The 14,961-nt window shown below is 38.4% G+C and overlaps 1 protein-coding gene across 1 annotated transcript; it reads left to right on the top strand.

Annotated features, from left to right (window-relative positions):
- The first annotated feature begins 11,585 nt into the window (after window positions 1-11,585).
- Window positions 11,586-14,671, top strand: LOC119516645 (E3 ubiquitin-protein ligase NEDD4-like). Its single transcript, XM_037813034.1, has one exon. The coding sequence runs from the start codon at window positions 11,646-11,648 to the stop codon at window positions 13,932-13,934; it is 2,289 nt and encodes a 762-aa protein (XP_037668962.1). The 5' UTR covers window positions 11,586-11,645; the 3' UTR covers window positions 13,935-14,671.
- Window positions 14,672-14,961: the final 290 nt, after the last annotated feature.

Here is a 14,961-nt window from a genome sequence, read left to right as displayed (position 1 = left end):
AACCCCAATTTATAGGTGAGGAAATGAGGCCCAAGCAGATTAAGAAGCAGGCACAGGCATTCAGAGCTAGTGAATGGTGCAGCCGGGATGCAGATTCAGACATTCTGATGCCAGATCCCACACTGAACCACTAGGGACTTCCACCTCCCCATCTGTATCTCTAGAGGGTCCTCCAGTGTTGACTGTGACTCCCCTAGGGTCCTCGTGACTCACTAGCTGGTTTGTTGTGGATATCGGAACAGACAGGAGAAGAGCATCCAGTGACCTTCTCACAAAGACAATCTACACCTAAATGTACAAAGTGTGGCCATTACATGGCCCCTTCAGTAAGGCCAAATTAGCCATGTGAAAAACTGAAGAGTGTTGCCTGGTGTTGAGTTCCTGTGACTGCTCTCATTCTTGTACTGCCCAAAACAAATTTGGAGTTTATAGGAATCACTAATGGAAACCAGAGTGATTGGAAACACTTTGGAGAGAAAAAGGAGCTAGTTCAGACTTCTAATTTTTTTCTAATGAAAAACTATCAAGGAAATATTCCAGAGAGCAAACATTGCCATCTCCCCTCCAACCCCAGTGGAAAGTAGTCCAGCAACAGGATACACAGTGTCTTACCAAGTCTCTCATAATTCTGCCCCTCACTCGGGCATAAATCATTCTCCAGTTGCAGGTCAGGCGTAAATTGTTCTGAAACCACAGCGCTCACTAGATGTTATTGTGTTATTGAGACATAAATCCTATGTCAGCTCGATGAAATGTCTGTGGCCATCAAGTTAAACAAGTCAAGGCGGCTACTTAACGATTTCCAAACATTAGATTATTAAAGTCCAGACAAGAGTTTTGAGAGGAAAGTAGTGTTCGAATGGACTTTGAACAGCCGTTTCTCACATTTGCTCTGTAACCAATAGCCATAGTGACTCTCACGGCTCTGTACTCCATCTCAACAGAAGGGTCTAGAACAGAGAAAATAATTTCTCCAGGAAAAGAAAACCAGCATTTTGACCTCTGCAACTTTTCATTACATGTAGCACAGGCTTGATCCCACTCTCACACATCTCACTTTTAACATGTTTCTTGGGCATCTTCTATGATGTGAAGAATGAGAAGGATCTCATTTTGCCCACCAGGTGTGATCCTACTCAGCCAATTACTATCCCAATATGTGTTAAACACAGCAACCTTGTATCTCTGCTCCTTGGAGTTTTCAAGGATTTCTCCATGCATTTCATCCACATCATTTCCTCCTCTCTCCCTGATATTTCAAGAAAATGTTGGAATTCTAAGAAAATAACTTTTATAACAGCTTGCTTTCCCACCTATATGCCTATCTGCATCCTTTCTTCCATCCCTGATGTTGCAAAAGAGGTTCTTCCTTCTACCTAGAATAAGCCACTCCCCCTATACTGGATCTCATCCCCTTTTCCATCTTCTTTCCTCAAGCATTTTGCTCTACTGAAAATTTTCCCTCATTGCTCTATTTGCAACCTTTTCTTTTTCTAACTGCCCCTTTCCCATTAGCATTTTAACATGCTCAATTCCTTCACATATCTAAATAAACAAACCACTGTCAAACTCCATCCCCATCCACTGCTATCTCTGTGTTCTTCTTTCTCAGCTAAACTTTTCTAAAGAGTTTTTATCACTCCATTTTCTCCTCTTCCTCATGGCCATCTAGTTCTCAGCCATCCCAGTCTTGCTTCTGCCCCATGACTCCTCTGGAACTGATCTTGCCAAAGTCACTATATAGGTTAGAAGTTTCTGGCTGTAAACAACAGAAAACCTAACTCAGACTGGCTTAAACTATAAAAGGTGTATTGGCTCATAGAATTGAACACCACTGAAGAGACATGGTTCAATCCAGTGGTTCCAGGTCTGTACTCTTATGTGAATAAGATGGATGGAAGATAGCTGCAATAGGTCTAGGTTTCATGTCAACACAGAGTGATATTTAGAAGAGGAAATGCCATCCTTTTTGTGGCTCTCTTTTGAGAGCATAGGAACTTTTTCCAGAAACTCCAAGAAAACTTCCTTTAAAATTTTCTTAGTGTGAATTACGTGTCATTTGCCCATTCCTGAGACAATTCCTGTGACCAAATGCCTCACTTACAAGAAAGCTGAAATTTCTTTTGGACCGGTGATTCTCTTCTGAGGGCAATTTTGACCCCAGGGGACATTTGACAATGTCTGGAGTTATTTTTGATTGTTACAGTTGGAAGGGGTTTGGTACTAGCATCTAGTGAGTAGAGGCTAAGAATGCTACTAAACATCCTACGAAATGCACAGGACAGCTCCCACCCTCCCGACAGAGAATTATCCAGTCCAAAATGTCAATAGTGTCATCACCCTTCTCTGGTATCCTCCACATCCCGTCAATTACCAGCCTCTGTCAGTTCTTACTCCCCAAAATGTCTTGGGTTTGTCCATTTTTCTATCTGGGGTCCCGATGTTTTTGCTGTCCAATTCAATTTCCAAAATGTATCTATACCTATTAAAGCTAACTATAAGTAAAAAAAAAAAAAAAACTCAAAATAAACAAGAAAAAAAATTATTTCTCTCTCATGTAAAAGAAAGCTAAAGTTAAGTGAGCCCATATTTAGAACTGGAGTTCCTTGGCAGGGAACCAGTTTCCTTCTATCTAAAGCCATGTTTAGAATGTGATTTTTTTCTACACATGATCAAAAACAGTTGGTCTATCAGTGTTTCAACCAGCAAGATGGGGAAAGGATAAAGAAGAGCTCCCTTTTCTTAGAAGTTTAACATACTCATTCTGCTTACATCTTATTAGACACTACTTAGTCATATTGCCACACTTATCTATCACAGAGGCTGGGAAATGTGAGCTTTATCTAAAGTGGCCATGGGTGTAGCTAAAACTTTGGATTTTCATTTTTAACGAAGACCTGAGAAAGGATATTGTGAGACAAGTATTTTGTGCTACACAGTCAGAGTCATCTTCCTAAAAAGTAAGGATAATCATATTTACTGCTTAAAACCCTTAAATGTCTTACCTCATGTGATATTCAGGATAAATTTTTAACTCCCTAATTTGGCTTAAAATGCTTCCCATTGCCTGACCTGTGCTACTTACTTCTCTGGCCTTGTCCCTTACCATTCCCTCACAGTAATACTACCTTTTCAGGTGCAGTTAGACAGGACTTCTTATGGATCCCTGAATTACTTCTCTCCCCTGACCCTTTCTCTTTATCCACCAGCTCTTTCCTTCGCCTGAATTGCTCTTTCCCTGGCTAACTCCTACTCCTTTTTCCTCCCTCTTCTCAGGTCACATGTCATTTTCTCTGAAACACCTTTCCTGACTCACCAAGGCTTCATCAAGAGCCCTTCCTCTGTGCTACCACTGCTCTAAATACTTAGCTCCATTTTAACACTGTTCAGCTCCCTCGAGGATGTGGTTCTTTATGGCCAGAGATTGTGTCATGATACACTGTAAGCACTTATTAAGTGATTCATGAATGAAAGAATGTATTCTCTAAATTCCTTGAAGGATACAATCTATCAAAACACACACAAGGGAATTAGATAGTCTGAATAGGCCTGTATCTATCAAAGAAATTAAATCAGCCATTAATAACCTTCCCAAACAGAAAGCACTGGACCAAGAGCATTTCATAGGTGAATTCTAAAAAATATTTAAAGAAGAAATTATACCAATTTCAGAGAATAGAAGCAGAGTGAACACTTCCTAACTTATTTTATAAGGCCAGCATTATTCTAATACCAAAATCAGACAGGCATTACTAGGAAATAAAATTACAAATCAGTATCTCTCATTAACATAGATGAAAAAACCTCAACCAAATATTAGCAAGTTGAAACCAACAATGTATATGAAGAATTACATACTATGTGTTGGGATTGAACCATGTCCCTCACAAAAGGCATGTTCAGGTCCCAACCCATAGTCCTGTGGGTAGGAACCCATTTTTAAATAGGACCCTTGAAGATGTTATTAATTAGGGTGTGCCGAAACAGAATGAAGGTGGGAGACAGAAAGTGAGAAGCCATAAGATGCAAGCAGAAGCTGGAAGTCAATGGAACTTGGAAGAGAAAGGAGAACATGATACGATGTGCATTGCCATGTAGCGGAAAAGTCACAAACCAAGGATCACCGGCAGCCAGCTCCAGATGCCATTGTACTAAGGGAGAAAGCATAACCTTGCTGATGCCTCGATTTTGTACTTCTCCTACCCTCAAAACTGAGCCAATAAATTCCCATTGTTTAAGCCAACCCATTGTATGGTATTTGTTTTAGCTGCCAGGAAACTAAGATACTATGACCAAATGAGATTTATTCCAGATATGCAAGGCTGGTTCAACATTCAAAAACCAATCAATGTAATTCATCACATCCACAGGCTTAAGAAGAAAAATCATTTAATCATATCACTAGATGTACGAAATAATTTGGCAAAAATTCATCGTCAATTCGTGATAAAAACTCTCAGTAAACAAGGAATAGTGGGGAACTTCCTTGACTTGACAAAGAACATCTGTAGAAAACTATACCCTACATTGTACTCAATGGTGAGAAACTAGATGCTTTCTCCCTAAGAACAGAAATAAGACAAGGATATCCCTTCTCACCACTTCTATTCCATACCAGAAGTCCTAGTTAATGCGCTAAGACAAAAAAGGTACACAGACTGGGAAAGAAGAAATAAAACTGTCTTTGTTTACAGACGATGTAATTATGTGTGTAGAAAATCCTAAAGCATTAACAAAAATCTCCTGAATCTGATAAGCAATTACAGCAAGGTTGCAGGATACAAAGTTAATATACAAGAGTCAATTGCTTTCTTATAAACCAGCAATGAAAAGTTGGAATTTGAATTTAAAATCAGAACACCACTTATATTAGCACTGAGAGAGAGAGAAAAAGAGAATGCTTGGGCATAAATCTAGCAAAATTTGTACAAGGTTCACATGAGGAAAACTACAAAACTGATGAAAGGAAATTTGAAAAGATATAAATAAATGGAGAGATATTTGATATACATGGATAGGACCCAGTATTATTAAGATATCAATTCTTCTCCACTTGACTCTATAGTTTCAACACAATACCAAACAAAATTCCAGCAGGTTATTTTGTGGATAGCAAAAACTTATTCTAAAGTTTATATGGAAAAGCAAAATACCCAGAATAGCCAACACAATATTGAAGAAGCACAAAGTCAGAGGACTTACACTATCTGATGATAAGACTTACTATAAAGCTACAGTGATCAAGAGAGTATTGGCAAAATAATAGACAATGGATCAATGGAGCAGAATAGAGAGCCCAGAAATAGACCTATATAAATATATCAACTGATCTTTGACAAAGGAAAAAAAGCAATTCAGTGGCAAAGGGTGATCATTTCAACAAATGGTGCTGGAATAACTGGACATCCACTTGCAACAACAAAAAGAATCCAGACATCCTTCATAAAAACTGATTCAAAATATATCATAGACATACATGTAAAATGAAAAACTTTAAGACTTTTGGAAGATAACATAGGAGAAAACCTAGGTGACCTTAGATTTGGCAATCATTTCTTAGATTGCACTAAGCATGATTCATGAAAGAAAACTTGATCTTAGAAACTTCATTAAAATTTAGGAAAAACTTAAGCTTTGCAAAGGATTCTGTTAAGAGAATGAAAAGATTAGCTACAGACTGGAAGGAAGTATTAGCAAAAACACATATCTAACAAAGGACTTGTATCCAAAATATACAATAACTTTTAAAATGCAACAAAAAGAAAATAAACAACCTCATTACAAACTAGACAAATGATCTGATCAGACACCTCACCCTAATCTACGGCACCCATGATGAGTCTACGAGGAGTGTCAACAAGCTAAAGAAGGCAGAGGGGAAAGATGGAAGACATCTGGTTCTTAATGCTACCTAGGGATTTCTTGTCATTGAGACTAAATATTGCTAAGTAATTAAACCATTTATAGTTGCATCTTCTCCTGACTACAACCGAAAGCATTCTAAATGAGACACCAACCTTGAAAGGAAGTGGGGAGCTCATCAAAATGAACAGTGCACCCACTCTTTTATGAAGATAATATTACTAAATGGTTCTCTTTCTTAAGTTTGGATTCAAAAATAGTAGTGTTGCGTTTACATTAAGTGCTTAATACATATTACTGATATATGGAATATATTGGATTATCTCTAAATTGTATAAACTTGAATCCAGTCCCTAGGAAACCTGTGCTACACAGCTATTACAATGAATGCGACCTTTCCCAAGATTTTTCATCCTAATACTTTAGTTCTCTGCTCTAAACAATCTCTGTCTGTATATGCCTTTACCTTGCATGTATTTACTACATTTAAGGATTATTCTTTGGGTCACTATCTTTCTAAAATAGACGCATTGCTTTAAAATAAGAACCTGCTGTAGAAAATGGTCTTTCATACCCCATTTCCCATTGGTGCTCTAACTCATATTTGTAGTGAGCTTTGCATCTTCCTCTGGGGAATATGAAACATACTGTCTTTGAAAATAGTGTTAGCTTGTGAAAGGGAAATCCAGAGGTCATGTTTTCAGGTTTAAGACCTAAATTATGTATTTAAGATAAAATATTCCCTCTCCTCTTGGGAAGTGTGCATAGCTTCACAAGTGAACCTGGAATGACCTGAAGGTTTTACTTGGCTAAGGAATGACACATATTTGTACGCTGTTTTGCATCTCCTCTGTCTATGACTTCAGTAGCAAGAAATTACTGAGGTAGATTAGAACATTCTGTTTTAGGTATAGATCCTTGGTTATAGTTCTGTCTAGAATCCTCATTTTATAGGAACTTTGGTATCTCTGTCTGTCTATCTATCTATCTATCTATCTATCTATCTATCTATCCAGCCAGCCTGCCAGCCAGCCATCATCTGTTAAGGACCATCAATTAATACTGATACCTCCAATTCAAATCCAAAACCACAGGGTCCCTTATTTAGATTTCCCCTTTCCTTATTTGTAATTCATTTCTTTTACAGTGAGAAATCTGACTCTCATTATCCAGGATATATTTCCTTGTTTGTTCAATCCTAGAAAACACATAATGTAGTTTCAAAATGCTAACCAATATCCTTGTGCAAAACAAGTTTATTAACATCAGTACAATATTTGTGCACACTGTTTTGTCTTATTTTCTTGTGGCATATAGTTAAACACTGTTTTCTAAAGTTACTTAGGTTAGTTTTTTTCTTTCCCAAACCTTTCATTGTGGTTTGGTTATTCACTTGTTATACAGTTAGGCATTTGTTTAATTTGTATTACATTTTCGGTTTTCCTCACCTCCCAGCTGATTTAATTATTTATTTATTTTGGGATGTGTGAAGCATTATCATTGTTCTAAAAGCTAGAATTAAACAAAAGGGTATATCCAGAGAAGTTTGACTGATGGTTTAGAATTAATATTATCTTAATACATATATGTGTATTTGTGAATGAATATAGGGATTCTCTGAATCCTTGTTTCTCTCTGGGTATTATTTCAGCCCAGCGTGCTTCAACCAATCAATGTTTGACATTTTTCCTTCTTTGTCATCATCTCAGGTAGTTTATAGAAGGGAACTATAGATATAGATAAAGATAGATATGTAGAGAGAGTTATATACAATGATTTATACACAGACATACATATTAATAGAAATCATTTCCTGCTTCAAAATACTTTTACTCAACAATCTGTACTCAAAAACAATGCACAAAAATACTTCCACAGTCGTCCTCGACTAGAGCTGAATTCATTAAGAAGCTCTCTTAGTACGAGGATTAGCAGAGGCTGCTGAAGGGTGTTGAGAGGACTGTTTGCCAAACACTCTCTGCCATCATGTGCCAATGGGAACGAGGACACACGGTGGACAACAGTGAATATCTAAGTGACCTATTCTCCTTGCTGAGTTTCTGTGTTCTCCTGCCAGTGTCTATCAACCTCCCCTTTTTGTCTGGATTTCATAACACCTTGTATAGACAGTAGTTTTCTCCTTTTCCCTTCTTCTGTCGCTAATATCTCAAATTCCTATTCTCCTTTGGAAAGTGTCTTAGCTTCATTTGCTGCCACAAATTCTGAGGAAAACTTGAAACAAGCACAAGATCAAAACACATACTTCTGTCTTCTTTATAAATGGCTTTGTGAGTTCTTTGCTTTCCCTCCGAACTACTGCTGAAAAATTTTCAAAAATAACAGGAACAAGTGGTTCAAAGCAAGTCATAAACTATTTAGTGAGCAGCAAATCCTCTCCAAAGCCCTCACAACCACAGACAGAGCTTAAATAAAAGTCGGTGAGGAAGTAGAATCCTTACAAGAGGAGAGTGGTAGTTGGAGTGTGGGGTTAGCAGCACTTTCTGCTCAGAGAGGAAAATGGTGCCAAACTGGCCAGGGCGTTAGTCTTAAGAAGGAACAATATCAGGCCTTTTTTCATATAACATGAAATATGCTGCTAAATTTACTTTTATATGAATATACCAGAAGCAGAAGAAATTGAGGTAAAACTGAACAATTATGAACTTCAGATTATTATTTCTCCACAATGAGTTGTTATCAGTGCTTCAACATATCTTTAAAAGTGAAGCATAAGATTCTGATATTCATTAAGTTGGAGTACTACATTGAGAAAATTATATTATTTAACATCAGACTATCTAATGATTCCCTTCTATGAGGGGTGAGAAAAATAATTCATCCAAGATTTTTGCTAATTATGTTATTTTCACAATGTCAAAATTTATACCATTTACTTCCTTTTCTTTGACTTCAGCTTCATAGTTGTTTAATTCTAGTTCTGCAAGTAAATCAATTCACTAATTACTGTCAATCCCTGTACCTTAGCTTCTCCATTTCTGAGATCTTGGTTGGCTACATTTTTTTCGAGAAGGATTTTTTTAAGTTGTGCTAATGGGAATTATCTTTGCTGAGTTCTTGCAATCTCTTGTATTTGTACCTAAAGAATGTTTTGCCTACCTGTGAAACTCTGGGTTCACTTTCATTGCCTGATGGTTTTGTAGATACTGCTCCTGTATCTTCTAGCCTTGTCTGCTGGATGGTCAAGTCTGACATCAGCTTGATCTTTCCTCTTTATGAATGACTTGCGTGTCTGTTTTGCTTATGGCCTGGATGTTTTGACTTTCTTTCTTCTTCGAGTTCAGTGCTTTACTAAGATTTTTTCAATTTTAAGACCTTTTGTCACTTTTTCTTGGGACACAGTTTATGCTCCCTAACTTACATTCCCTCAGGACAACTTTTACTCCAATTTTTTCTGCAACAGCCAACTTGGTAATATGTGACCTGGAAGCATCTTGCCTCAAACAAGACCCAAATCCATCCTTTTCTGCCCAGGGGCTTCTTTAATGTGGGGATGTGGGACACATGAGGGGACCCTGTAGGCGCCTGTACATGTGCAAGACTAGAAGTGGTTGGGGACTTACCCCCATGGAGGTGCCCTTGGCCAAGTTGGGGACAGAAGGCTGTGGATAAATGCCACCTACTTCCACCTTGAGCACACATCCTGCCCAGCGGCTCAGAGGGTCCCACAGCAGTGCCTGACTTTGGAAACACCCATGCTGACCCTCCTCCTTCTCTCTTTCACTCCTCCCAGTCCCCCTCTACTGTTGCCTGAGATCACTTCCCCAAATAACTACCTGCACACTAGACTTTGTCTCAGGCTCTGCTTTCTGGGGCAAAACTCATTCCTAAAAATGTCCTTTTATACTAGGTCTAAAACTTTGTATTTATTCATTTATCTTTTCTGTTTTTCTCCTCTATAAAAGCTTTCCTATCTTCATGTTTTTCCATTTTATTTAGTGAGAGTCCCTCAAGACTTCCCCAAGTTTTCAGATTTTTTCAGTCCAACGTGACTTAAATTTCTGCATTTCATTTTTCTCTTTTATTTCTTTTTGGAGCTCTTTGCCAGCCTACTTTTGATAGATTATCTTCTCCTCTTTGAATTCTGTTTCTCCTATTTGTATTTTTTTTCTTTAACTTTCAAGGGATCACTATGTACATAAGGATAGTTAATTACATATGGTGTATGTTTTTCACCTGCTTTTTGCTTATGTTCCTTTCTTCCTTTTTTAAAAAATCCTTTGCTTCACCAACGCATAGTTCTCATGATGGCTTCTTTCTGAATATCTGTTATTTTTAATGGGTCAACACTCTGTTAGAGAAAAGTGGGGAAGAGGGTGGTGAAATGGGAGCTGCAGCCTGTATGTATTTGCAGTTCACAGGAAAATTCCTTATATCGTAGCCTGTGTTGCACTCTTGTGGTTTCTATTTCCCCTCTTTCTTTTTTCTTTAACCTCTGGCAGCCACTTTCAGCCAGGAGACCAGGGTGTAGACAGTAGCTGCTTTTTCTCTGTATTCTGCGGTGTTTAACTGGGATCCTAAAGAGATGATCCTTGCTTTTCCCAAGGGCCAACATCAACCCCTAAAAACCTTGCTGTAATTAAAAGACTATATAAAGCTTTCAGGTTCCTAAGTTTTGGTCCCTAAAATGACAGCATCAGCATTCTATAGGAACTTGTTTGGGGTAGATGCTCAAGCCTCATCTACTGAATCAGAAACACTGGGGGAGAAACGCAACAGTCTGTGCCCTAAAAATGCCCCCTAGGTATCTTCATGCACAATAAAGTGCAAGAATCTCTTTTCCATTTTAGAAGAATCTCTTTTCCAAAGCAAGGGCCAAGTAGATATGCTTCAATTTTCAACATCATCCCTCATTTTGGTCCAAATTACACAGAATTTGGGGTTTAGGATAGTGGTTTAGGGTTGTGGTTCTTTCTTTATTATAAGAAAATGGAGGGTTTTTCTCTTTTGTTTCATACAATTCAAGGGAGGAGGCAGGAATAAAAATACATTTAAACCCACAATTCGTAACTGGAATTCTAAGTTACTGATCTGAAAGGCAGAGTTGTATCGTGAAGGAGCAGGGCCTGGACTTGGAGGCTGGAGCTTAGCTATCGTCCCAGTTCTGCAGCTGATTAGTTTATGGCCTCTGACAAGCCACTTAACTTCTTCATGCTCCTCTGGGCCATGTAAACTCCATGGCTTTGAGCAACAAAAGTGCTCCTTGTGCTTTCTGCCGGTTAAAGTTTAAGTGCCTCAGGTGATAAGGTTTCTATTTCCTTTCCTAGGAGATGTCAGCGTTGGCGAGAGTTCACTGCCATAACTTTGAAGCCTTAACTAGTCCTAGTCTTAATTTATATTTGTTCATGTTCAGCGACAGTGACACTTTTTCTCAGATCAGAGTAATTTATTCAAACTTCACGTCTTCATTAAAAGCTGTGGAACCTCGGTAAGGCATTTTTGTCTAGCTCTGTTTTTCTGGAGAAAAGAAAGTACAGAAAGACAGCATGCAGATTCCTGTACAAGTGAGTCTGGGTCCAAGGCAATATAAAATTTGGCTCCTATTTTTTTATTTTTCCCTTGCCTTATCCCACTTTAAATTGAGAGCATCACACTCCTTCCTTGACTGAACAATTATTGTTAAAAGTTTATGGCTGCTTTACTTCCCAGGAAATTGACCTTCTCCCTCTCCTATGTGATCCACTGTAGACTTAAAGCAGACAAGAGATGATTTCCTAGGTCAAGTGGATGTTCCTCTTTATCCATTACCGACAGAAAATCCAAGAATGGAGAGACCATATACATTTAAGGATTTTGTTCTTCACCCAAGAAGTAACAGATCAAGAGTTAAAGGTTATCTGAGATTAAAAATGACTTATTTACCTAAAACCAGTGGCTCTGAAGAAGATAACACAGAACAGGCTGAGGAATTAGAGCCTGGCTGGGTTGTTTTGGACCAACCAGATGCTGCTTGCCATTTGCAACAGCAACAGGAACCTTCTCCTCTACCTCCAGGATGGGAGGAGAGGCAGGATATCCTTGGAAGGACCTATTATGTAAACCACGAATCTAGAAGAACACAGTGGAAAAGACCAACCCCTCAGGACAGCCTAACAGATGTTGAGAATGGTGACATTCAACTGCAAGCACAGCGTGCCTTCACTACCAGGCGGCAGATATCCGAGGAAACAGAAAGTGTTGACAACCGAGAGTCTTCCGAGAACTGGGAAATTATAAGAGAAGATGAAACCACCATGTATAGCAGTCAGGCCTTCCCGTCACCTCCACCATCAGCTAACTTGGATGTTCCGACACATCTTGCAGAAGAATTGAACGCCAGACTCACGACTTGTGGAAATTCAGCAACCAGCCAGCCAGCATCCAGCTCAAATCATTCCAGCAGAAGAGGCAGCTTACAAGCCTATACTTTTGAGGAACAGCCTACACTTCCTGTGCTTTTGCCTACTTCATCTGGATTACCACCAGGTTGGGAAGAGAAGCAAGATGAAAGAGGAAGATCGTATTATGTAGATCACAATTCCAGAACTACTACCTGGACAAAGCCCACTGTTCAGGCCACAATGGAGACCAGTCAGCTGCCATCAAGCCACAGTTCTTCCATGGGCCCTCAACCACAGAGCTCTGCGAGTGATTCAGCACAGCAGATGACCCAGCCATCTGAAATTGAGCAAGGATTCCTCCCGAAAGGCTGGGAGGTCCGGCATGCACCCAACGGGAGGCCTTTCTTTATTGACCACAACACCAAAACTACCACCTGGGAAGATCCAAGATTGAAAATTCCAGCTCATCTGAGAGGAAAGACATCACTTGATTCTTCTAATGATCTAGGACCTCTACCTCCAGGATGGGAAGAGAGGACTCACACAGATGGAAGAATCTTCTACATAAATCACAATATAAAAAGAACACAATGGGAAGATCCTCGCTTGCAGAATGTAGCAATAACTGGACCAGCTGTGCCCTACTCCAGGGATTACAAACGAAAGTATGAGTTCTTCCGAAGAAAGATGAAGAAGCAGAATGACATTCCAAACAAATTTGAAATGAAACTTCGCCGTGCAACTGTTCTTGAGGATTCTTACAGAAGAATTATGGCTGTCAAGAGAGCAGATTTCCTCAAGGCTAGACTGTGGATTGAGTTTGATGGTGAAAAGGGATTAGATTACGGAGGAGTTGCCAGAGAATGGTTCTTCCTAATCTCAAAGGAAATGTTTAACCCTTATTATGGATTGTTTGAATATTCTGCTACGGATAATTACACCCTACAGATAAATCCAAATTCTGGATTGTGTAATGAAGATCACCTCTCTTACTTCAAGTTTATAGGCCGGGTAGCTGGAATGGCAGTTTATCATGGCAAACTGTTGGATGGTTTTTTCATCCGCCCGTTTTACAAGATGATGCTACACAAACCAATAACACTTCATGATATGGAATCAGTGGATGGTGAATATTACAATTCACTGAGATGGATTCTTGAAAATGATCCAACAGAATTGGACCTCAGGTTTATCATAGATGAAGAACTTTTTGGACAGACACATCAACATGAATTGAAAAATGGTGGATCAGAAATAGTTGTTACCAACAAGAACAAAAAGGAATATATTTATCTTGTAATACAATGGCGCTTTGTAAACCGAGTCCAGAAGCAAATGGCTGCTTTTAAAGAGCTTCTTATGTGTGGATTGGGAGATGTGGATGTGAACGACTGGAAAGAACACACAAAGTATAAAAATGGCTATAATGTAAATCATCAAGTCATACAGTGGTTTTGGAAGGCTGTTTTAATGATGGATTCAGAAAAAAGAATAAGATTACTTCAGTTTGTCACTGGCACATCCCGGGTGCCTATGAATGGATTTGCTGAACTATATGGTTCGAATGGACCACAGTCTTTTACGGTTGAACAGTGGGGTACCCCAGAAAAGCTGCCAAGAGCTCATACCTGCTTTAATCGCTTGGACTTGCCACCGTATGAATCATTTGAAGAATTATGGGATAAACTTCAGATGGCAATTGAAAACACTCAGGGTTTTGACGGGGTTGATTAGATTACAATGAATAATCTGTAGTGTTTTATTGCCACAATTTTATAAACAAAAATCTTGACTTAAAATTTTCCCAGGAACTATTAAAACTTGGCCATTGACTCTTCCCAGATATTTTAGAAAATCATATAAAAGCATTAGAAGGAGTCATATGACAACTTTACCATTATTTCAATCACTTTTGCGTTGCATTTACATGGTTGTTTCATTCTATCTTTAGAGTTCATACTATAGGATGTAAGTCCTGTGTGCCTGAAATAGCAAGTTTTGTTCTCAACACTTACCTCTTTTACAGTGTCTGCCAGGCAGTTCTTTCTTAAACTACTGAAATTATAACTGTGAAGTATTTGTGAGAAGTGTTATGTGTGAAAAGTTAGATGCTTTTTAAGAAGGAAAACTGAAATTTGGGGGAAAAAATACATTAATTTTGAGTAAACTACGGTAAATGTAGTGCTGCTTGCAGCTATTTATTATTATGTGGTCCTGCCTAATGCACCTTACTGCCCAGAAAGTCTGTTGCCTATATTTTTAGTCAACTGACTCACTTGCAGAAAATGTTTACTTCATTTTAAGAATATTAGCCTTTTGTTACTATGTGGTTTTAGGTGGTTCATACAACATGTGAAGCAAGTTCAAATTTGCAATGAGTGAAAAGTATTAAAGCCTTCCTCTTGCCTGTATATCCTTATGGTTCATTGGCATAGACATCACTTTTTCATGTTTTAGTATAGTTAGAAGAATTCCTTCAAACATCAAACTAAAGCTCCACAAAGCAGTATTTCCAAGTATGCCTTGAAGAATTAAGCTAAATGGTTAGTACTTGTCTTTACTAGTCATTCTTTATACTGGCACAATTATGTAGTGAATATATGTTTACAGGGTTTATTATGTTTACAGATTAAGGTAATTTCTGTAGTTGCATTTTTATATTTTTAGTACTTCTCTTTAGTCAAAAAACCAAATAATTTGTTATAAACAACCAAAGAGTAGTTATAAAGCATAATTTGTATTGAATGTATTATCATATTTC

This window comes from Choloepus didactylus, chromosome 2 (assembly GCF_015220235.1).
Source record: "Choloepus didactylus isolate mChoDid1 chromosome 2, mChoDid1.pri, whole genome shotgun sequence".
Taxonomy (NCBI): Eukaryota; Metazoa; Chordata; class Mammalia; order Pilosa; family Megalonychidae; genus Choloepus; species Choloepus didactylus.
This window is presented reverse-complemented; position numbering and strand designations above follow the sequence as displayed.

What these genes read in the sequence shown, in the direction of transcription:
- LOC119516645 (XM_037813034.1), top strand. Translation starts at nt 11,646, where the DNA reads ATGGAGAGACCATATACATTTAAGGATTTTGTTCTTCACCCAAGAAGT.